The 25,880-nt window shown below is 35.9% G+C and overlaps 1 protein-coding gene across 10 annotated transcripts in view; it reads left to right on the top strand.

Moving 5' to 3' along the window:
* The window catches only part of ZNF385D (zinc finger protein 385D), a 408,744-nt gene that overhangs the window by 283,590 nt on the left and 99,274 nt on the right, over positions 1 to 25,880 (top strand). For 5 of the 10 annotated variants that reach the window (XM_056800331.1, XM_007505162.3, XM_056800333.1 and 2 more), the window contains 2 exons: positions 9,305 to 9,349; positions 15,231 to 15,393. In XM_056800331.1, coding sequence (XP_056656309.1) covers positions 9,305 to 9,349; positions 15,231 to 15,393 — 208 coding nt within the window. The remainder of the gene's footprint in view (positions 1 to 9,304; positions 9,350 to 15,230; positions 15,394 to 25,880) is intronic. The other 5 variants (XM_056800336.1, XM_056800332.1, XM_056800337.1 and 2 more) reach the window with 1 other exon arrangement.

Here is a 25,880-nt window from a genome sequence, read left to right as displayed (position 1 = left end):
ATAGTTATTTAATCTCTGTATGCCTAAGTTTCCTTACCAGTAAATGTGGATGCTAATAGCACCTAACTCCCATGTTTGTTTGTTGTTGGTTTTTGTGAGGGCAAAATGAGATAATATTCATGAATTTGTAATTTTGTAAAATTGCAAAAAAAAAATTTGCAAAAGCATTTTATAAACCTTATAGCACTATATTATGTTTATTTTTATTATTAATAATTATTCATATTAATCTTAATATTACTAATACAGAATAACATTGTGTACCATATATAGTATTAATAATAATAAATTATTGCAAATGTTATTTCATAAATATCTAAATTTTCTACCAATTATAAATACAAAGGGAAAAGTCTTCTAGATCTAATATCTCCCTGATGCCTAATCTAAATTTTATAAAATAGATTATCAGACACCCTTCAACATTAAATGGTTCTATGATCTAAATGACTTGGTTGTTCTATCCAATAAATAGAGCTCCATTCTTCTGTACCTCTCTCCATTCAGTGTGACTCTTGCCATATAAATTATGACACTTTCTGAATTGGTCATCAAAATGAAAAAAATAACTTTTTATATCATTAGTTGTTTGCTTCTATTCATTATTTATGCCACATGCTGGTAGGCTTCACTTTTTCCAGACATTTCTAGGAAACTCTCTAAATCTAAAGGATTGAGGGAACCATATTCTTTGAACAAAACTCACTAAATAATCTCAAATCCAAAACATAAAAATCAAATTCACTTTCCCATCTACTGATCATAGGATTGTATCTTTCATTCATTGAATGGAATCCAGTGACTCCTTCCCATAAATCCTGTCCAGTTTCTCAGTTTGGCTTGGTGGTAAGACTGGATTCATATGGAAAGCTTTGGCAGAAGAACACTGATCCAGCAGCTTGTATCAACGTAGAGAGGTTCCAAATCTAAGTTTACTGCCAGGCTACATCTGCTTCCTGAGGAAGAGCTAAGAGCCACTTCTCTACAGGCTCATCATTAGAAAACTGATCAACAATGATGCATTTTTAAAATTACAATAGAAATCCATGAAAAGGATAAAAGTCTAAAATAATCCTTAGTCCAGGATGTCTTATTTTCACTCCCACCAGTACAGTTATTGAGAAGCAGAAGGGCAGGAGATTCTATGAATCTTTTAATACTTGGAGCATCCACAAATGCTCATTTAACTTTTGTTACTTCAATTGTAAAACCTTTGTCTAGCAGGCTATGAGTTGAGAATCCTCTGAGGAAACTAAAACTGGTCTATGCTGACATTCTTTTTATAGATGAAACCAGAGGATGTAAGGAAGCTACAACTAAGTAACTCACTGGGTCTTTGGAGATTTAAATATAAGAACTGGTGGGACAGATTTCATCATATTACTGAAGACAATATTAAATAGCAAAGCAATTTAAGCATTCATTAGGCAATGACTATGTATGTGCCTGGCATTGTGCTAAGCGGTGGAGATACAGTGAATGGCAGAAGCAGGGTCCCTTCTCTCAGAGAGCTCACCTTTTAATATGGGAATATGATGAGTAAATATTTAGGTCCATAGAAGGTAGGATGATTCAGCATTGATGGGAGCTAATCTCACTGAGGAAGAGTATAGCTACTGAAATGCCTGAGAAGGAGTTGGGATTAGGGGTAAATCTTGAAAGAAGCTAAAGAATCTAAAAGACAGAGGTAAAGAGAAAAAGGTACATCAAGTATGAGGATATTATGTCCTAGTTCATGTAACTGTCTTATCTACATTTTGAGGGTGAAGGAGGGGAATTTTATGAACAATTTGATGAGTCTTAGGAGTCAAAATAAACCTTGGTAACAATGTCAGTATAGAATACAGCACAAGGGAGGGAGGATGCTAATTTTTTTTTTAGAAAATGTAGTTTCAGAATCAAGAAATAAAAGAGGAAAGAAGACTATCGATTAAAAGAATCTCAGATCAATAAAGGGTGAACATTTAAAATTTGCTTCAGTTAAAATGTATTTTCCTCTATCAATTTCTCATTGTAAAAAGGAAGGGGGAAAAGGTGTAAAAATATGATAGGCGAGCAAAACTAATTCACTTATTGGCAATATTCACAACAATCTGTCTCATTTTGTGCCCTGCATCCATCACCTGCCAGTTCTCATACAAAATCATGTGCCCTCACAACTTGGCACCTTCCTCTCTTTTCAGCCTACTTAAACCCAATTCCTTTTTAATGTAGAAATACCTCAGTTTATCAAAACTTGCTTTACTGTAATTTGAAGATCTTCCATTTTTTTTTCTAATTGAAGGTTTGTAGTACACCTGCAACAAGCAAGGCTATAAACTCTACTTTTCCAACAGCATTTGCTCACAGAATGTCTCTGTGTCACATTTTGGTAATTCTCAAAATATTGCAAATATCCTCATTATCAATGTATCTGTTCTGGTGATCTGTGATCAGGGATCTTTGATGTTTTATTGTAAATGTTTTGGGATGCAGCAAACTATGCCTGTATTGGATGGTGAACTTTAATATTGCATGTGCTCTGACTGCTCCTCTGCTGAGCAATTCTTCTGTCTTTCCATTTCTGTAGACCTCTGTGTTCCCTCAGGCAAAAAGATATTGAAATCAGGCTCCTTAGTAACCCTACAATGGCCTTTAAGTGTTCAAGTGAAGGCAAGAGAAAACCCATGTCACAAACTTTATTGTCTTATTTTAAGAAATAGAAACAGCCGCTGCAACCTTTAGCAATCACCACCCTGAGCAGTCAGAAACCATCAACTTTGAGCCAAGACCTTCCACCAGGGAAAAAAAAAATACAACTCACTGAAGGCTCAGGTGATGGGTTAAACCAAGTTTGAGGCCTGTAAGTTCCCCTTAACCTGGTTTAACCCATCTGCTGAGACAACTTCTTGGAGCCACAGGTGAGAATTAGATAAAAGGGGGACACCGTTAGATGAAGGAGCAGCTCTGAAAAGAGCTCTGCAAACCCTCACACTGGAGGTGCCTTGAATACTCCATGGACCCCTAGGGGCCAGGTAGCACAAAGGGAGATGGATTATTGTATCCAATGAAAAAAGTCTTTACTTCCTCTTTAGAATATTTACTCCCAAAGAGAAGACATGGTTTTTTTGGTCCTTTCCTTTCCCATGCCCTTCTCTTCTCTTCATCATATCCCTAGCACTTAGCACAATGGCTGACAAAAAAATCTGAACTTACATGTTTGTTGAATGATGGACATCACTGTCCTTCATTTGCTGAACACTGGAGCATGATGGAAGTTCAGGAAAGGTATTAAAACAAGAATTCACTAAACCCTTGAATTGGAGCTACATGGAGTTGACCAGAGATAGTTTTGGTTTTGTTCATTAAAAGGAATAAATAATCATTTTGATTATATGTGGTTTTTCTTTTTAAAAGATTTTATTAATTTCTTTTGCTTTTATATCACTTACACTGCCTAGTGTGTCCTACTTTCCCTTCACCCATGTAGAGAACCATTCTTGTCACAAAAAAGGGGGCCGAGTTCCACAAAATTAAGTAATATATACATCTAAAAATGTGCAATCATTTACATCCTTTGTCTCTTCATCTTTTCAAAGAAGTAGGAAAGAAAGTAGTTTGTCAGATGTCTTCCTTGAGGTCAAACTTGGGCAATATAATTCACAACACTCACTTTCAATTTTATTCTCGTTCTGTTCTTTCTGTTTGCATTGTTATTGTCCGTGGATATTGTTCTTCTGGTCACTTCACTTTACCTCAGTTCATATGTCTTGCTTCTTTTCTGTATTCGCCTCCCCCCAAAAGAGGATTGCATTTAAAGAACTGGGAGGGACCTTAGGGTCCATCTATTTGCACACATACTACATTTTTCAAATAAGGAAACTGACTGACAGGCCCACCCACCACTGCTAAATTTTTGAGGTGGGATTTGAACCCAGGTTATTCTGAATTCATTTACAGTTCTGTCCCTAATTCTATGCTGCTTCTCATATTCATTCTTACAACACAATGTTCCATTTCCTTCATGTATTATGACTGGTGTAAGTATTCTTTAATCAGTGGACATCTACTTGTTCCAATTCTCTGTTACTATAAAAAGTGTTGCTTTAAATATTTCAGTGTTTATAACTTTTTCTCTCTTTTTAATGTGGACCTTCCTATCATATATGACTCCAAGTGAATTTGATGGATATTGTTTTACAGTCATTTTCAGATGTATTTTTCATTGCAAGAACAATCAATGTTGCTTAATGTAATGTGTGGGCAGCAAGGTGGTGAAGTGGACAAAGTGCCCCCCATTTTTGGAGTCAGGAAAACTCATCTTTCTGAGTTCAAATCTGACTGCAGATACTTACTAGCTGTGTGACCCTAGGAAAGTCACTTTGTCCTCTTTTGCCTCCGTTTTTCTAATCCATAAAATGAGCCGAAGAAAGAAATGGCAAACCACTCAAGAATATTTACCAAGAAAACTTCAAATGAGATCATGAAGCCGTACACCACTGAAAAATGACTCAACCCCACACACATACAAAAATGTGATAGTAAAGGCTAAGAATAATTGTTTTTCTCCATTAAAAAGGTTTCAAATAAATTTTAAAGTAAAAAAAAACTAGTTTGACTGTCTTTCCATCAGCAAACTCACACCCTATTTTATCATAAATGCCATGCCTTTCAATAAGGAGGGAGTGAAATAGTTTTTGTTGTTGCTGTTTTTTTTAATTAAATGATGTTTCCCTTTTTGTCATTCTATCTTGGCCAACATTTTTCATAAGTACTCATCTCTAGTACATTTTTAATCTTAATGTCTACAGCCCAGTCCATATGCTAATAATAGGAAAACAAATTTCATTGTGCCCGAATCATTAAGAATTGCCTTTTAGAACTATAACTTAACGTAGTAATTTATTGTTTGTGCTATACTTAAGGCCTGAGAGAATGAAATGTTTCTTTAAGCCCAATTCCTTACTTATGTGACTAGTGGAGCTCTTCAATATTTATAAATAGGCATTTTAAGAAATAAAAATTCTAAAAAGCAGTTTTATCACCAGAATTATTCATTTGTTTTCTTCCTTTCAAAAGGAAATACTATTTATTCATTAAAATTCAAAAAATAATCTCCATATTATTCCTTTCTGTCAATAGGACCATTTGCTTTTGATAATAAGCTTCATCATAGCCCCAGAATAATGTTTTTTGTTTGGGTCAGATGCTTTAAGATTCATAAACAATGCCATGAGATGCTCTTGACAGAAAAGGAGAAATGCCATGAAATGCCAAGGATGGCACTGAAGTCAACTCACATTCTGATTTCATAGGTGAACACAGACAATATTATATGAACTAATAGAAATGTTAGAGAGAAAATTTTTTCAACAAAGGAAGGTAATCTTCAATGTATGAAAACCTTTCTATGGAAGTAATGATTAGGTTTTCACCACGATTCAATCAATCATTAAACACCTATCATATGCCAGGCATAGTCTAAATAGTCAGAACACAACAATAAAAATGTACTACTCCCTGTTCTTAAGAGGTTTATATTCTATTGATTAATACTGGCTTGAGTGGGGAGGTGAGAAATTACCATTTCACCAAGGAGGAAATCAAGAACCTAAGATAGTAAATGACTTTCCTATAATCACACAATCTATTGTCTACTGTTTGTTTGTTTTTACTTAAGAGAATCAAACAGTGAATAGTGAGACTTCAAGTGTTCTATATCATGTGTGTAATAGTAGAATGTAAGTTCATTGAGGACAGATATTGTTTCATTTTTGTCCTTGTATCCATATTCACCAGCTCAGCCAAGGCTAGTTTTTTTTTTTTTAAACATTATTTTATTTGGTCATTTACGAGCATTATTCATTGGAGACAAAGATCATTTTCTTCCCCCCCTCCCCCACCTATCCCATAGCTGACGCGCAATTCTACTGGGTATCACATGTGTCCTTGATTTGAACCCATTTCCATGTTGTTGGTATTTACATTAGTGTTCATTTAGAGTCTCTCCTCAGTCCTATCCCCTCCACCCCTGTAGTCAAGCAGTTGCTTTTCTTTGGTATTTTTACTCCCACAGTTTGTCCTCTGCTTGTGGATAGTATTTTTTCTCCTAGATCCCTGCAGATTGCTCAGGGACATTGCATTGACACTAATGGAGAATTCCATTACCTTCGATTGTACCACAGTGTACCCGTCTCTGTGTACAATGTTCTCCTGGTTCTGCTCCTCTCGCTCTGCATCACTTCCTGGAGGTTATTCCAGTCTCCATGGAACTCCTCCACTTTATTATTCCTTTGAGCACAATAGTACTCCATCACCAACATATACCACAATTTGTTCAGCCATTCCCCAATTGAAAGGCATCCCCTCATTTTCCAATTTTTGGCCACCACAAAGAGTGCAGCTATGAATATTCTTGTACAAGTCTTTTTCCTTATTATCTCTTTGGGGTACAGACCCAGCAGTGCTATGACTGGATCAAAGGGCAGACAGTCTTTTATCGCCCTTTGGGCATAGTTCCAAATTGCCCTCCAGAATAGTTGGATCAGTTCATAACCCCACCAGCAATGAATTAGTGTCTCTACTTTGCTGCATCCCCTCCAGCATTCACTACTTTCCTTTGCTGTCAAGTTAGGCAATCTGCTAGGTGTGAGGTGATACCTCAGAGTTGTTTTGATTTGCATCTCTCTGATTATAAGAGATGTAGAGCACTTTTTCATGTGCTTATTAATAGTTTTGATTTCTTTGGCTGAGAACTGCCTGTTCATGTCCCTTGCCCATTTATCAATTTAAGAATGGCTTGATTTTTTGTACAATTGATTTAGCTCTTTGTAAATTTGAGTAATTAAACCTTAGTCAGAGGTTTTTATGAAGATTGTTTCCCAATTTGTTGCTTCCCTTCTGATTTTGGTTACATTGGTTTTGTTTGTACAAAAGCTTTTTAATTTGATGTAATCAAAATTATTGATTTTACATTTTGTGACTCTTTCTAAGTCTTGCTTGGTTTTGAAATCTTTCCCTTCCCAAAGGTCTGACATGTATACTATTCTGTGTTCGCCTAATTTACTTATAGTTTCCTTCTTTATGTTCAAGTCATTCACCCATTTTGAATTTATCTTGGTGTAGGGTGTGAGGTATTGATCCAAACCTAATCTTTCCCACACTGTCTTTGAATTTTCCTAGCAGTTTCTATGAAATAGTGGATTTTTGTCCCCAAAGCTGGGATCTTTGGGTTTATCATATACTGTTTTGCTGAGGTCACTTACCCCCGAGTCTATTCCACTGATCCTCCTTTCTGTCTCTTAGCCAGTACCAAATTATTTTGATGACCACTGCTTTGTAATATAGTTTGAGATCTGGGACTGCAAGGCCCCCTTCCCAAGGCTAGTTTTGAACCCTTGTTTAATAGAATTTCTGGAGTTAGAAACAGATTCACTTTTCCTTCTGATAAAGTATCTCCAAACCTATTGAATCAATTTTAACCATTTCCTTCTTTTTGTTAGATTAGCTCTCAGTTACATTCTTCCAAAACCAACTTTCTATTTTTTTCTTTCTTTTTCTTTTCATGTATTTATGACCCACCCAGTCAGAGTTACCCACTCTGGTACTCAATGAGACAGCTGTTTGGAAAGTACTCAAACACCACTGGTTGCCTTAGCAACCAGGACCAGGTGAAAACACTCCAATTAGCTTTTCCCATCCACTTGAATTCCCTCACTTTATCAGTGTTCAGTAGACACGTCAGAGTATCTATGTTTCAGACTAGACATTCTGCAATGTACAGGTGATGATGCTTTGGGCAGGTGAGTACCTATGCTTTTCCATATCCAATCTCAACAATGTTAAGTAGGAAAGAGTCTTGGAACTTTGAAAAGTTAAATTTGGGGGATACCTATTTTATGAGAAAGATTTAGATTCTCTTCTTTCTTGGCAGACCACAGGGGCTGCATCCTTTTTGAACTCTGTTACATTTGTATTTATTTAAAACCATTTTTATATTTCATTGCTGGCTCTTAATAAATACTCATTAGTTGATGAGAGGTGGATTTTTATCTTGAGTCTATGTATTTAATGTCCTCAGTCAAATAAAGAAGTTTCCATGATGAGTCACCCATCATTGGTCTTGGAAAGATCAGTCTTAATTGAATGTTACTTGCCATGAGATATAGTTGAAATTGGTGAGAGTTTCCAGTTTTCATCACTCTTGGGTCATCTAATTACATGCTGGCTTCCCAAGTTGAAACAGGTTATTAAGTTGGCTGCATGGGTTGTGTTATTTGCAGGATGCAAAATGTGAAAAGGGTAATTAACTTATCCGATTCATGGTTATTTCCCCTTGCTCAACACAAGTTCATGGGCTTAAAATGTTAAAGCTTTTACCACTGGAGGCAAGTTACTTATAACTATAATTCTCTGAATGTTTTAATTTCTTTTATCAAGTGTGGGGGGGTTGATAATAAAAAGAAAAAAAATAGCACTTTGCTGATCAGAATAGAACTACAAATTAACTTAATTTGTCTGTCACATAAGGTTCCCCTTTTTAAGCTTTAAAGAGGAGCCCCATTTTAAATAGATATGGTGAAAACCATACACCTAGGTGTTAGTTTTTTACATCTTCAGTTAATGGATTCGATGCCCTTCAGCTCTAGTAAGTTTTAGATGGTTAGGTTGAAATATTAGTCTTTGTTTTCTTTTTCATTCTTTTCCCCTTCTATACCCCACTTCATTGCATCTCTTTCATAGGCAATGGAATACGATAGCAGGCTAATGGAAAAAAAATAGTCTGATAAAATGATTCTTTAATTAAAAAAAAAAGGTGCAAGAAGCATCCAAATGTGAATTCTGTAATGATGAGGAATGATTTGTATTTTCTTTTACAAGGAAATTAATATATTTTTTGTAAATGAGTTCATAGAATTAAAATACTTTTAATTCCTAAGGGAAACTGATAAATCTGTATAGTTTTGCAACTATAAATTTCTTAAGATATCAATGACCCCAGAAACTAATTTCAAATTTAGTTGTGCAGTAATTTATTAACCTAAAACCCTGCATAGTTTGGGTATAAAATGTATTTGTGAATGAATATCCTCTAATATGTTAGATAAAAAAAAAAACATAAAGCTTTTTTAAAAAAATAAAACAAACAATAAGGGGGAAATGGTACAAGCTTTGAATAAAATGGTGGTGAAAAAGAGGTAATTGTTATATACATTTCTATAGACATTTTCAGCATTTCTTAAAGCACAATGTGTAGCAAATCTGTTTGCTAGTTGAGGTTTCCTGAATACAGTATCATGTTTCATCGGTTTCATTTCCTCCCCAGAATCTCCCAAAGAATACCAATGAATACCAACTCACATTAAGAGAGGTAATTCTTATATTTTGTGAGATTCTTATATTTAATGAATATAATTCATATGTGGGCTATTCATATAGAATGTAATTGGTTAATATAACATATACTTATTAGTATAAACACATAGCAATAGAATTCTTACATTTTAAATACTATAAATTGGTTTTAGTGACAATAGCACAGCTCAAACTTCTTTGTTGAAGGATAACTTCTTTATATGATCTATTCGCAATCATGTATGCCTTCATAATTATATGTAACTATTTAAAAGCATATAGTAATTATTTATTAGTTAAATAAAATTATTTAAAAAAACAAGTTATTTTATATCTACCTTCAATCATTGCTCTTTGATTTTTATTTTTAAATACTGTTTTTTTTTTCTTTCACATGCGTCAGTCTGTATGAGATCACAATTTACCACTATTTCTTCCATTTGGAATTCATTATACAAAATGGAATATTATTAGTATCTAGCAGTTCCATTTTAAAAAGAAAGAACCTCACAATATCACATACATAGTCAAAAAGAGCTGTTCTGTGATTGTGGGATATTGTGATGATCCTAGACTGAATATCCTACTGGGCCCCCCAAATATTAGTGATTTCAGAAAGAAACTCGACTTGAAAAGATAAGAATAAATGAGCTGGCTCAGAAGGGATATGGACAATGAATCATTAGTGGAGTTCAAGTTTTAATTTGGTTGAACTAGAATTATTTCCTAAAATATCAGGTAATTCTATTGACATTTTAGCTATAGTGATATTATAGAAGGCTTCCTCATATTTCTGGGATGCATGAGAAAATGCAATGTTGTCCCTTACATTTGCAAATGATAATTGCTCAGCTTTATATTTTCACTTGATATCTTGAGACCAGTGAGAGTGACTTCTTTTTCACTGACTTACTTTGTCTTTTCTGCTGGAAACAATTAAATTCTTTATTCTATTCTAATAATCATGATGCAATTGCTACAACTGTTGTATTATATCTTAGTTTTCAGAAGAGGAAGCCCAAAATTTTGGTCTAGTAGATCAGAGAATATCTTTTCTGTCTTTTATTTTCCTTCAAATGTACACACACACACATATCTCTCCATGTAGATATGTGTATATTTCTATTTGCATGCACACACCTCCATGTTTTATTTTGAAAATGCTATGGTTCCCAGTTATCTAGGAAGGCTTTGACATGAAACCTTACTAATAAACCACAGGAAAAGGATCCTTGGGAGGGTGGGTCATGCCACATTACACTTTAGCTCCTTCTTCCCCCCAAAGTAGAGGCTATTCAGTTTGGGGAAGAGTTACTTCTCTAGAATTCCTGTTTTTGGAACCTCACAGCAAGAGCCACACTTAGGCTAAGACTGACTTTTATGGCCACAGCAGGATCAGAAAGCTTTAGTCAGCCTAATTCACTACCACTTGTTCAGATGACCCTGAGAGGGCTGAGATGATATTTCTTGATCTCTCCTTTTCCTGAGACTCTACAGTGAGTCCATCAGAATCTTTAGCACAGAAAATTCTATAAGAATCATTGAAGCATGATCTGTGTCTTTCTAAACCAGGTTAACCAGAAAACTGGGCAACTATTTGGATGAAAGAAGCCACAAAAAAGTAAATAATTGGTGGAGGATAGAGAAGTAACTAGATATTTTACCCCAGGGGAAAAATAATAGGGAAAGTAGAGAGAAGATGGCTACAGCACAGAGGATGTTCTGAAGGGTGACTCAGGTATATGGGCTGAAGCCTAGGAAGAAGAATCATCAGATGCCAGGGGTGCTGTGTGAAGGCATGGTCTATGGTGTGTCAAGAGATGAGGCAATGGGGAAGAAGGAAACTCTCTCCCAAAGGGAGAAGTATTGAAACTCTGGTACAAAACCCCATTTGACCCTAATAGTGACATCATTGGTATGACAATCCATACTCTGCTAATGTTCCTACTCAATCCCTCAGTTGAAGTGGTCCCAGTTTTCAATAAAAAGGCCAGACTACATTGGAAAATCAGTAAAAAGCATTTATTAAGTGCTTATCATCAGCTAAGAATCATGCAAAGTGTTAAGGAAACAAATATAATTGTATAATATTTACCCTCAAGGAGCTTCCCTTTGAATGGAGAAGACAACAGACAAACAACTATGTAAATATGGGATATAAAGAAGGTAAACAGAAGTTAATCTCAGAGAGAAGACAGGTAGGGGAAGGGTTTATCAGAAAAATCTCTTGCAGAAAGGTCTCTTTGCAATGGGGTGTATTAAAAGGCTTCCCTACAAGTATCAGAATAGTTACATCAGCAGACTCAATGACAGAAGATGGACCATCACATGCTGATTTTGCGGAGTCCAAAAATGTTATAGAAATACACTGATGGGTAATGAGGAAGGCAATCTCCATCAAATGATGGAGAGTGCTGTTGCTGGAAATTGTAGCTCCCTATTATTGAAATATCCAACTAAAATATAAGTAGGTTGGGTCTATTGCCTCTGTTAATCAGATTCAGTGGATCATTGCTTTGTATTTTCTTTAATGTTGTCCATGTCTTTACCATATTCATTCCCTGATTGAGTCCACATTGACATTTTCCATTGAACAATTTCTTTTGGAATGAAATTCATTTCCTTGTTCTTGTTCTCCAGTTTGGTTTTTGAGTTCACAGCTCAGGAAGGTGAGGACTTACTAACTGGCATCATGTTGGAATAGATTAATTGCTTCATTTCACATGGCTTCCTTGTGTTTCCTTCCTGTATTGTTATTTCTTGTTCTCTTATTAACCAGAAGGCAATATTATTGGGTATAAACTTTGAAATTGCATTTTTTATGGAATCTTATCCCTAAATCAACTAGAGACAAATGCCTGCCTTATTCTTAAGTTGATTTTGAAAGAAAAATATATGCCTGTCTTTCAGGAGTTATAGGGTTGAAATTTTAAAGGATAGCAACACTCCTGAAATATGATTTTACAAACTTGAAGCCTATGAAGGTACTTTCAGTCATCTTCAGTCCTGACTCTTTGTGATTTCATTTGAGGTTTTCTTGGCAAAAACACTGGAGTGGTTTCTATTTCCTTCTCCAGCTATTTTACAGATGATGAAACTGAGGCAAATAGGTTTAAGTGACTTGCCTAGGACCATATACCTAGTAAGTGTCTGAAGCTAGATTTGAATTCTAGGAAGATGGTTCTTCCTGACTCCAGATCTAGCCCTCTCTACAGAGTGCTACATATCTGCCTCTGGAAAGTACTAGTAGATATCTTATTGTATCTGCCATTTCACATGTAGATTCATATTATATCTTCCTTATTTGTACATGCTATAACATACTAATTTAAATGAGCAAATGAGATTCAAACCCAAGAAATTTCCCATAGAGATTAAATTGCCTATTGGTTTCCATCCTTATTCCTTTTTTCCCTTTCTTAGAATGCTAAGGAGTTAAATTTTCCAATTGAGAACAGGGAAAGAGTGGAGAGGGAAGCAATTGGATTTTTAAAAATGGAAATTTAGGTTTCTGCTAACTGTCAAATAATTTAATTGAACATCTGTCATTGCCCTCAAAAAGCTTTGATATTGGGGCATAGTGGCATATGCTTAGTATCCTTACTACTAGAGGGGATGAGGTTAGAGGATTGATTGAGTTTGGGGAGTTCTGAGCTCTGGTAGGGCTAAAAATAACCAGGTTTCTGAGCTATGTCTAGCACAAATAGGGTGAGCTCTAAGGAGTTGGGGGTACCATTCTGGCTAAGGAAGGACAAACTGCCTGAGGGTGGAAACAGGTCAGATCAGAAGATCTGTGTGGATCACAGTGGCATCAGGTATATGGCAGGCATCCTGTTAAGTGCTGGGAAAACAAGCATAATTGCATAGTGTCTGCCTTCAAGGAGCTTACATTATAATGGGGAAGACAATAGATGACTATCTACCTATGAGATATATTTCAGTGTAAACCCAAGTTGATCACAGAGAGAAGACAGGTGAGGGAGTCTTGTATGGGAAAGGTCTGCTTTTAGACTTAGTAAGAGAGGGACACTTGATCTCAAAAACAAACAAACAAACAAACAAAAAATAAGAGTTTATCACTTGATGGGAGTGGCCAAACCAACATTTTATACCAAATGGAAATACTCTATATTGCATGATCATGCTAATATAACATTGTTTCTTTGATTAACTTTAGCGTCTCTTAACCTCATATTTTTGGCTTACAGTATGTCTCAATGTTACGTGTCCTTGAAAATATGTAAATGATGCATGACTGTGCTGTTTTAGTTGTTTCTAATAAATAACTTCACTGTCCAGTGTTCTTTCAATAAGGGTACCTGGTACTTGTTTTTTAGAACCATTCATTTTGACCAGTCAGAATGATGCATCTTAAGTAGAAGAATACTTATTTTTAAAATGAATAAATACACTTTTCCAATAGCTAGATAAAAGATTGATTTCTGAATGTTTATTAGCACAGAGATTGTTTCAAAAACTCACTGGCTATAGCTGGATCACTATTTTTAACAATAGAATTGCTAATTTTCCCTACTAGCTCAGTTAAATTCAATATCAAACTCCTACTCTGTCTAAGACCATGGGGACACTGATAAATGTTTATTTTTCCTGAATTCTCAGTGATAAATGAGACTTCATGATGGTAGGGCATAGTGACTTTTAACATGATCAATAGGATTTTGTGGTCTGTTAAGTCATCTTAGCTCAATTATCCCCATCATTTCTTTTCCAATCTTTGCATGAGGTTGTTTTTTCTCTTGGTCTTAAGGAAGAAAGAAAGGAGAGTGGAGAAAGAGGAAGTAATGGAGAGACAAAGAAGCATAATATTTAAATTTTAAAACATGTTTAGATCTTCAATAAAAAGAAGGATACTTTATGGAATGTCATGGATGCCCTCCCCCCACATTGGGAGGTATTTCTTAACTGGATATGATTCTGTAAAATCTCAAGGTTTAAGAACTTTCAGATATTTCAGAATTTCAAAATTGGAAGGGACCCAAACTGTCATTAGTGTATCCATATTCATATCCAGCCCATATTCCCTGACTCTGTGTTCTCAATTTTCTTTAAATAATGGGAGAAAAATAGGATCAAAGAAGGATTTCTAGTTTAAAAGGCCTTCTTAATGTATTTCAGGTACTGATTAAAAATAAAAAGGATATAGATATTATTGCAAAAATCTAGAGAAGGGAAAGCTCTCTGCAGAGGCACAAGTAAAAGATATTGCCACCAGGAGTTTCTTTTGTAAGTCCAAACACCTCAGTAGCCCTTGGCAATAAGTCAGGGTCTCCAAGGTTCATGATTTTGAAAGAAGGTCCTTTAGTCTTGAAGCCATTGGCTTCTTTCAGGAGGGAGCAGGAAAATTTAAGCAGAAAATGGAACAACTTTCCCCTACATATTTTCTATTCAGCTTTCATATTTGACTGTCTGTAGAGTGTTCCCTTTTCTTGTTCACTATGGGCTCCTCTTCGTGTAAACACTTTTGGCATGTCCTCTGGTAATAATATAGGCAGTGATTGCCTCAGCTGTATCTTCTGAGTAAAGAGGCCAAATGAATCATTCTTTAGTCTCCTTATTTAAATCTTTGGAAGGCAGGCTATGGGGCTGAATGGAGGCAACACTCCATTGTGCCAATGCGATGTTCTTTACACCCCCATTAAAATGTTCAGCGATGTGTTAGTGTGTCATCCAATTAGATCCTTTCTGCCCTGGGGTTTTGAGAACCCATTTCTAGTCATTTATAGGCATCATTCTGAAGAGAACAAGCCACTTGGTCATTGTCAGGAAGAGCATTGATGGTACCCGTTATTGAAAGGTCATCTGTATTTGTACTAATACAGAGAATGCCAGTTTAGAAATGAGCCTGATTGCATGGTTCATTTTGTTCTCCTTTGTAGAGCCAGGCTGCGGCCCACTACAAAGGCACTAAACATGCCAAGAAGCTCAAAGCACTGGAAGCCATGAAAAATAAACAGAAATCTGTACCTGCCAAGGACAGCGCAAAGACTACCTTCACCTCCATCACTACCAATGCCATCAATACCAGCTCTGACAAAACAGGTTACGAGATAATCTTTGTTGTTGTCATTGTTTCCGTTCTGGGGGTTTCGTTTTTCACGTCTCCCTCCCCTGTTGGGTTATGTGCTTGCCATGCCAACGTCACTCTGGAGCCATTTTTCTGTTGAGTAGTGAATTCCTCGCCCTGTGCCCTTTTTTTTTTCAGCACTCCTGAGAAATTCAGATAATTCCCAGGTACACTGTGAATTGTTCATATTTGAAAGGGATCTTGACTTTGGAGGGATTCAGTGCTTATAAAGGGCTTGAATCCAGTATCCTGAGCCATTGATGAAAAGTTAAGCATTCTGTACATCCTAGGATTTGGTTGCAGTTTGTGGGCAGCATTTAATTCTTTATAGTGACTGGAATACAATTTGATCTCCTGATAAACTCTCTCTTATCACACTTTCCATTCTTATTTTATGGAGGAGATTTTTCTCATTCGGATCAGCCTTTGTCTCATAAATCCCACTCACTCCTTTGTTTAAAATAACTTTATCCTGATTCTTAACTAAGTATGGTTACACAGTCTCTATGTCATACATAGGTAAGTGTTATTGATGCCAATTACTCTTCTCACAGAGTCTTTGAGCTGAACTAATAGGCTTTAAATTGCCACTTGGGACAAGTCTTGCAAAGAAAAGCCTCACGAGCACCAGGTGAACCCAATAGGACTTCCCTGACCCTATATTTTAAGTATTATGACACTGTCTGAAAGTTGGGGAATTATGTTATCCTAATATTGTCCTTCTGGTTGTATAGCAGAAGGTATGTTGCAGCTGTGTTGCAAAAGTATGTACAAATGGAAAAAAAAATATTAAGGAAGTTTCTCATTGTTTCTGGTGACAATTTCTTGCCTGGGACAGATTACCCTTTTGCTATAAAGGATATTTTCACCAAAGAAATATGCTTAGTAAGAGGGAAAAAATATGGAGACATGACTGGAATAGAAGTTAGGAAGCAAGCTTTGGAGTTAGGAAGAGCATAATTCACAGATATTAATTATATGACCCTAGACGTCACTCAAGTTCCCCAAATAATTCCATAGGTCTTTTAAGTTAGAGAGGCATTTCTGGTCAGTTTTGGTGCCCCACATTGATAAATCAGGGCCTACACTAAAACAGAACATGACCACAAATAGTAAATACTTTAAATCAAGTTGCTAATTGTAGAAGTCATTATGTTCTTTGCAAAAAAAAAAAAATCCTGACAAATTGTTTTGTTCACAAGTGGGAGGATGCTAGCTTTGTACTTTCCCATTTTTAATGGCCCCACAGTGCTCCCTCAAACTCCAGTGTTATTTTGTTTTTTGTTTTTTCAGTTACTCCTGCTTTGTCACAGCCTATAATATTGAGATATACTTAAGACACAGTTTATAAGGCTTGGTCTCAAAGGAAAAATATATTTTTCCATTTTGTAGGTAGAGTAATAGGTTTCTTTGGAAGAATAAAGAAAGAAGGGTGGCAGTGCCCACTTGGGAATTGGCAGACATTTTGCTAGAATGCAAGTCAGGGTCATCACCCCCTTACACACACACACACACACACACACACACACACACACACACACACACACACACACACACTATCCTGGTCTTGAATCTGTCCCTTGGGCAATACATAATACAGACTACAAAGAGTTCTTTTTGGGTATCACTATTATCATATGAAGATTGAGGGAAAGGATTACGTGGAATCTAATGTCCATCCCTTGTAACTCTAAGACTAGAGTTCTGTTATCCATGATGAATTCTCCTTCACACACACACACACAAAGAGTATCCTTCTGCAGCTTAAAAAAATATTATCTGCTATTTAGAAAATAACTGGGAATGTGAGCGAGAATGATATGGAGCTTGGAGCTTTCAGTCTAATTTTTAAAGTTCCAAATAGATGAAGATTTCAAGAACAAAAGACTAACCATGTATGAAGAGACTTTCATTAGAGTCTTGGTAAGGAGTTTGGTAGTTCAAAGATTGGGATATCAGATCAGAAATGCCCTTAGCCAAGATGGGTTCTAAGGGTAAGATTAAAATACTCTAGGGATTGGCCTATGGGGAAATAGATATCTGAGACTATGGATACCTTCTTAGGTCAAGACCTAATACTGTTATCTAAAGGAAAAGGGTGGGAACACCCCAACTACAAAGGGAAAGGGGATCACAAGAGCTAAATCTTAGACTCAGAATTTCATAGGATTTAGAATTAGAGGTCATTTTACAGATAAGCAAATTGAGGCTCAAGGGCACCCAGCCAGAAGTTAATTGAATCAGGATTCAAAATCAGTCTCTTTTTATCCAAATGTAATATTCTTCCCACTTTTTTTGGTGAGTCATTTTGAGTCTTTTCTCAAGATTCCTCAATAATTCGGTCAGATGCTGGCATAGGACTAGGTCTCTTGGAAGATGTTTCTCCCAGTTTACAGATTTGAAAAGATTTGGGGTTTGGAGCAACGTCAATACTGAGTTCTTAGGACTGTATTTGTCTTATAGCAAGTTAGACTTGGTTTACAATGAAGATAAGTAAAAGTTCTTCAATAGATTAGTTGCCTCCATTCTTCCAAAAAAGTGGCAAGTATATATGAAATATGTAATTTGAAGAATAACAGTAAAACACTCCTTCCCTACAAAATAGTCTTCATGCTTGACCCCCTTTTGCACACCCATTCACAACCACATACTCGTTTGCTCTCTCTCTCTCTCTCTCTTTCTCTCCCCCACCTCCATTCTTCCCTCCCTCCCTCCCTCCCTCCCTCCCCCTCTCCTTTTCTGTCTGTCTCTTTCTCTCTCTCTCCCTCCCTCCCTCTCTCTCTCCCTCTCTCCTTTCTGTCTGTCTGTCTGTCTGTCTGTCTGTCTGTCTGTCTGTCTGTCTCTCTCTCTCTCTCTTCTCTCTCTCCTCCCTCTTTCTGAAATTCCTATGTGTTGATTAGTTCCTGCTTTTAAAATAGAAATACCTCTGACTGAGTCAGGCAGGGGACATCTGATATTCATATTTAGTTGCAATTCATTTTAATCTGATTTCATTCCTCCTTACCATAAAGATCATCTGGATAAAGGGTATTACATTTTGAGGGGAAAGGATAAGAAGAATGAATGAATTCTGGACTGTGAAGTATTTCCAGGCAGAGGTTTCAAAATCCAGGCTTATTAACAAGCAAAACAAAATAAATTAAAATACAAGACAACATAGATAATGTTTAATTTGTTGTTTTGTAAGTTACTATGCAGCCAGGCAAGAAGTTTCTTTTTGATTGACACCTTTGTTTTAGGGAGTTAGGGAAGGAAAGAAAGTTCAAAGCTTCCTAGATCTAGGTGCAAGAGACTTCAAAGGTCCGCTGTCCCAATTTACCCCTTTTATTCATATATTTATTAAAAACCTTTACTTCTGTCTTAGATTCAATAATATGTATTGGTTCCAAGAGTGATAAAGGCTAGACAATTGGGATAGAGTAACTTGCCCAGAGTTACATATCTAGGAAGTATCTGAAGTCACATTTGAACTCAGGACCTCCTCTAGGTCTGGCTCTCTATCCATTGAGTCACCTAGCTCCCTTAGAGACTCATTTTTAAAAAATCCACTATATAATATTGCTTTTTAGACATATTGTTGAGAATTCTGAGGTTTTCGGTCTTGGATTCTGAGCTCCTCATAGCAAGGACTGGACCTAAGTAACCCTCAGGCACAATGGCCAAGGAAAGTCTCCAGGAATGTCAGCTAACCAAAGCCTTACAGAAAATACAATCCAATATTTTCATTTCACTGATAAGTAAATAGAAATTGAAATGATATATCCAGAGCCACACAGCAAGGGAAGAGAAGAAAAGTTTTATTTGTAGTAGATCAGTATTCTTGATTCTACATACCCACAACCCCTCTCAAGTTAAAACTGATTAAGAAAAAAAGAGTAAATGATTGTTGTTCATAAAGAAGAAAGGAACTGATCATTTTAGATAGGGTTTCTTCTTTTTTATATATAATATGTAACATAACAATAATATAATGGATATGATTTGTGATAAATATATACATATCCAAGAGAAACATTCTCACACTAGCTATATCCAAAAAAGTCATGTCTCATTCTTTTTATTTCTCCTCTCTTTCCCTCACCCCAAGAAGGCAGGTAGTATGATATATGGGTTGTAATATTTTAAATAGTATGAAATAATAGAAAAATAAGATATACAAAATGAGACTTTAAAAAAATAATAAAGATCTTTATATCCTTTGGAACGGTCTTTATTTTAAATAAGGAAAAAAGTAAAAAATGAGTTGTAGATTAAAAAGGAAGAAAATTCTGATAGTAGTAAGAATTAAGTAGCTTTTGAGAAATTGTTTCATTTCTGAATTAAGGAATATTATTGGATTACTCTGTCCAGAAGGACAATAAGACAATGTAAGGTAATTGTTTCAAATGAGATGACATATATATATATATATATATATAATATTTTATAATATATAAACATTTTGCAAACCTCCAGGTTAAAAATATTAACTCTTCTTCTTATAATCATTATCATCATTGAAGTATAGGAAATGGTAGGTCTTCTGGAGACGAGAGAAGTGGAATCATACCAATAGCTATGTTCTTCTACTCTGAAATTTTGACTAGAACATGTGGCCCTTCCCCAGCCTTCCTTTCTGTTTCTTAGACCAGAAAGAAGTACAATATTCCCTAAACCAAGTAAGACTTCCTTCTTTATTTCTATGATCATCTCATCATGGATTTTTTAAAACAGTGCAGTAATTCTGAAGTTCTGGCCAGAATTTCATCTTCATGTTCCTCTCTTGTCCAAATGCCATTCAATTCTGAAATGGGGACTATGATGGGTGAATTATCTTCTTTAAATCTAAGATATGGATCATCCCATCCTTATATCCAGCAAAGATCCTTTCTCTCTCTTGTTCACTTGTAGTTTTCCCACACTTGTACTTAACACAAATATTGAAATTAAATATAAAATTCAAATAGTTTCAAAAATTTTAGGGGTCAGGAAGACCTGAATTCAAATAACTACAAATATAATATATATAGTCAGTTTATATATATATATATATATATATACATATACATATATATACATATATACATATATATATGTATAGAAACAAAGAGATAAAGATCAATAATAGATAGATTGATAAAGAAAGACAGAGACAGAGAGAGAGAACAAGAGAGAGAGTAAGACAGAGAGGGAGACAAAGAGAGAGGGGGAGAGACAGAGAGATGGAGACAGAGAGAGGGAGATGGAGTGAGACAGAGACAGACAGGGGGAGAGACAGAGAGAGAGAGAGGGAGACAGGGGGAGACAGAGACAGAGAGAGAAGGGGGGAGAGAGAGAGACAGGGCTTCACTTTCTACTGATGGATATTTAAGACTAGCAATGCTGAAATAATGACTAGTTTAACTGGTAAAATTGAGTGTTGGAGTAATTGTTGGTGCCACTGTTGACATTCATAGGATAACTTTCTTGGTAGATGCTTTTCATTGAATTAAGGAATTTAAGAATTGGAAGGTTAGGGGTCATCAAGTACAATTAATCATCTAGTACAAATTGAGGGCATCTGATTCAAAAGTGTACCATTTTGATTAATTTGTCTCTTGCAGGATGCCAGATAGTCTGAAGTATTTTTTGACACTCTAAGACTGAGTTTGAATTTATATGTTCATTCACTTCAACATTTTTCCAGATTCTAGCCTGTGTTTTGAAAGGTTCCTTCTATCCAAAGACTTATTTTATTATCCAATAACCATTCTCAAACACTGCTGATATCCTAAGGCATCTAATTGGCTTAATGGATAGAGTGACAACCTGGAGTCAGAAAGGCCTGAATTCAAATCTGGATGATCCTCACTAGGTGTGTGACTTTGGTTAAGTCACTTAACCCTCTTTCACCGTATGTAAAACGAAATGAAAAAAGAATTTGCAAACATCTTCAGTATCTTTGCCAAGAAAACCCCAAATGGAGTCATGAAGGTTCAGACAAAATTGAAACCACTGAACAACAACTGATATCCTAAAGATACAGACATTTGATTAAATCAGTAAAACTCAAAGAAGGTTAAAATCTCACAACTTTGAATCTGTGAGTCTAAGTTTCCTGTCTCAATGCTAGAATCTGTAGGTCTCAGCTGCCCCAAGAGTAGGGGAGGTCAAGGAATACTTTAAGGGACAGAGAAGCCTGCAGAAGATTTATGCATTTTATAATCATTTTTATTATATAAGTTATTTTTATATAAACCATAATATATAACAAATATATAACATAATGTAACATAGTACATTTTATATATAACAATATTTTATATGTCAATGTATAACATAATATGTAACAACATAATATGTAACAATATAATAATACATCGATATTATAAATATGGATTCACTTATAATAAATATGCTTATCCAAAAGGAACAAATTTGCACATTAGCTCTGTCCCCACATCTATGTCTCATTCATTGATGATGCATTTAATCTTAGGGGAACCATGTTGCCTTCTCGTATTGGGAGGTGAAGGAGAGGTGGAGAAACTCAAAGGGAAGATTAAAAAGGATTTTATTGGACTCCTCAGTTGTGTCTTATACAGGGTTTAAGTAATCCTCAGAGGAAGATAAGAGTCCAGTGTAGTTAGGAGTAAACCTTCCAGACTTTTACTTTTCAACTTGGGATCTTGAATGTCTGCAAATCATCCTAAATGTTGGGCAGAAATGAGCTAAGAAAGATGTAGAAAGTATGTAGTTAGGAGGAAAATACTTGGGGGCTACTCATTTTTCCAAGCTATCACTTTCCCCAAGATGACATGGTGTTACAGTGGTTAGAATAATAGACCTTGTGTCAGGAAGACCCGGGTTCAAATTTGGCCTCAGATTCTTAACTAGCTCGGCAAGCTGCTTAACCTCTACCTGCCTCAGTTTCCACAAATACAAAATGAGGATCATAAGTAGCAACCCCCCTTCCAGGATTGTTGTGAGGATAAAATGAGATATTTGTACATTGTTTTGCTAACAAAAAGAGTGGCATTTTTAATGCTAACTATTATTCTCATAGGATCATAGAATTAGAATTGAACATAAAAATTGGAGACCATCCCCTCTATCTACTGTGGGCAAAGGAAGATAAATATCTTTCTAAGATCACATATGCAGCATGTGGAACTAGCATTCAAACTCAGAACCTGTGACTTCTAGTTGATGGGGGTGCAAGGGTTGTTTGCTTTTATTTTTGTTCACCTCTCCCCCACAACCCTAGTACCTAGGAAATTAGCAGTAAACCTTTTTCTCACCCCCTTTAACAGAATGACTCCTGAAAATATAACCAGCTTAATTCTAACCCCAATTCTGTTCTTAACGGGCATGGAATGGGAATTGGCTTCTGTTTATTCACTACTATTTCTAAAATTGAACAGAATGGCAAAGTGTATAGAGAGCAGAACTCAGAGTAACAGAGTCCTGGGTTCAAATCCTGTCTTGATTTCTGTGTGAATTTGAGGAAGTTATGCGCATCAAGTAATTCCTTTGGAAACACTGACAAAGCTCTGAGCTGCAATCTTCATTGAAGGATGAAATTCCCACATGGAAATACTCTACAATGTTAAAATCACAATTCCTTTGTATACTTGGAAAAAAGAATGTACACACGTTCTCTTTTAGTCAATATTTTTTTTAATCATCCTCGACTATCTGCAATTCATGAAGTTGGCGGAAAACCTGGCATAGCCTGAGGTATTTATATGTCTTTTATGAGACTTTAGAATCCAAGAAGATAGAAACCATAATTTTGACAGTCTTATCTTGTTCCCCTTCAAAAACAATGTGCTTTCCATAGGAGCTCTTAGAGTTATTGTCAACTTGTCTTCAGAAGAAAAGAGGTAATTCTACAGGGTGGCAAAACTATGCATAATTAATGCATGATTTGACCTCAATTAAGAGGAGATCTGGTTCTCTTCACCACTGATGCATTACCTCCCCCAGTCTTTAAATGGTGCATTTGCATGCCATTCCCAGGATTCTGAGAAATGGCCCATCCACTGACTCTCCTTTGCCCCATTCTTCCAGAGGATTGCCTGGGCAACAAATGTGAGCATGTAAGGCTATACCACATGTGTCCCTAGTGCAGGTGTTGGGAGCGCCCTTGTCTTATTGCTTATCCCCATGTAGATTTTTCTTTTATTAGACTTGGTCTCTGAAAGGACCCATAGGATTGCAAATGGAAGTCAGCATTCCTCATGGTTACTTCTTAACCATTATTAAATATTGAAGTATAAGCAAAGTGATTTTAAAGAAGCCCATTAAACTAGACATGACTTGTTTACAGGAGGGCAAAGAAAAAAGGAGAAAAAATTCCTTGAAGAATAATAAATTTTGGAGAGCCTGTTAAAGATAAACCTTATCTGACGATTGATTAGCAGCAATAGAGATGGACTTCTGTGGCAATATTCATGAAACAGAGAATCGTAAAAATAAAATTCTCCCCAGATAAATGAAATAAGTTAAATAATATTGTCACTTTTGGTTTATTGACTCAATCTGTCCATGAGCAATGAACATTTTTCCAGTTGTTTTTATTCATGTAAGGAATATGTTATAGTTTTTTTTCCCATATTATTCTTGTATGTATTTTGGTGATACACTTCAAAGTGTTTTATACATTATATAGACATTTTCAATGGAATTTCTGGGCTAAAGCTCTTCTGGAGTCTCTTTTGTTCCCTAGGAAGTCTTCATCTCTATGCCCATGCTGCCTTGTCCATCCCCAGGTACATTCCTTTTCCCTCAGCCTTGTGCCTCACAATCTCAGCTCTTAAGATGTCAGACTCACCCTTAGGAAGAAGTCTATTCAAAGAATAAGAAAGGCAGGGGGAAAAAAGAAATAGTTCTTAAACCAGCCAACGGGTCAACGGAGCCTAACAGAAGATGCACTATTGCATATCTCTAGTTCCCAACCTTCATAAAGAAGGGAGGGAGGCACACTTCTCTCAGTTCTACTCCATGGCCACCCTTGTTTATCTTTATAATCCTACAACATTCAGTTACATATTGTTGTTCCCAAAACAATTTTTGAAGAGAACATGGCAAAAGATCTGACCAAAAGAAGTCATCCCAAGAGCATGTAAGGAGAAACTGGAAGGACAGTAAACAACAGGAAAATGGAAAAGATCTGTAAAAAGTTTTGTAACAAACTCTTCACCCTCAAGGAAGGTAGAGCCATCCTGGATGAACTCTTAGGTGAGATGTGCTGTGTAAAGTACTGGAAGTGACATGGAGAGAAACGAAAATGGGAAGAACATAAGAGTATACAGAGGATGTCCAAATGGAAGGTGACATGTTTTTGAAGGCATGGAAGGGGTGATTCTCAAATATATGAAATGGTGGGTGATACCAAGGACATTGGAGAAGAATTCAGACTTGATCACCAAAAAGAAAAAGGTGACAAGAACATCAACAATAACTATCCATTTGCCCACTTTCCTATCAATATAAAACTTTTCATGAAAACAATTTGGCCTGTCCTTGGTATCCTTTATAAATGTATCAGAATGAATCAAGCATGATTTCATAGATGATATTCTACAGCAAACCACGTCTTTATAGTGATGACCTCCTGAAATATATAGGGAATAGAGAATTTCATCATATTTATGTTGGTTGACTTTTTTAAAAATTCTGTAGAGCAAAACAGTTTTTCAAAGGCTGTCCTCCAACAATATCTTTTAGGTTTATATCAAAATCATGCAAGATTTTCCAGGAACTTTGTTCAATCCTCTGTTAATTAAAATCAAGCAAGATAGGGGGCAACTAAATGGCTCAGTGGATTGAGAGTCAGGTCCAGAAATGGGAGGTCCTGGGTTCAAATCTGGCCCCAGACACTTACTAGCTGTGTGACCCTGGGTAAGTCACTTAACCCCCATTGCCTATCCCTTACCTAAGCTCTTCTACCTTAGAACCAATACCCAGTATTGATTCTAAAATGGAAGGTAACGGTTAAAAAAAAATCAAGCAAGATACATGAAGATACATACGTGCCACAAATATGAAATTAAAGGATGGTGAGCTCTTCCAAATGTTCTTTTCTTGTGGATGAAATCAATTCCTTAAACAATAAAGAATCTCATCATCCATAATTACTAAAAATAAATTAATAAATACAATAAAATTTTAGCAAGAATTCATTTTAAATAAATAAACCAGGGAGGGAGAGGAGAAAAAAATTCCAATTTACCAAACTATGCCATATTGTTGGATAAATAGTACAAACAGCTCATGTACATAGATTTTGGACAGAGACTGTAATCAGACAATGAACTTGGACTAGAATTAAACAAGAAAAAGAGAGTAGATTATTCTCTAGCTCACCTTTTAACAATCTAGTTTTTGCTTAGAACTGAAGCCTAGGTGTACTTAAAAAATAAATAAGTGGAATTTCTCCTTCCTTTCAGAGCTTTTGTTTGTTGTCACCCTAAACTACTAGATAACACAGTGGATAGAA

The sequence above is a fragment of the Monodelphis domestica genome, chromosome 5 (genome assembly GCF_027887165.1).
Source record: "Monodelphis domestica isolate mMonDom1 chromosome 5, mMonDom1.pri, whole genome shotgun sequence".
NCBI classification, from domain to species: domain Eukaryota; kingdom Metazoa; phylum Chordata; class Mammalia; order Didelphimorphia; family Didelphidae; genus Monodelphis; species Monodelphis domestica.
Note: the sequence above shows the minus strand (reverse complement) of the source record. Positions and strands in the feature narration are given on the sequence as shown.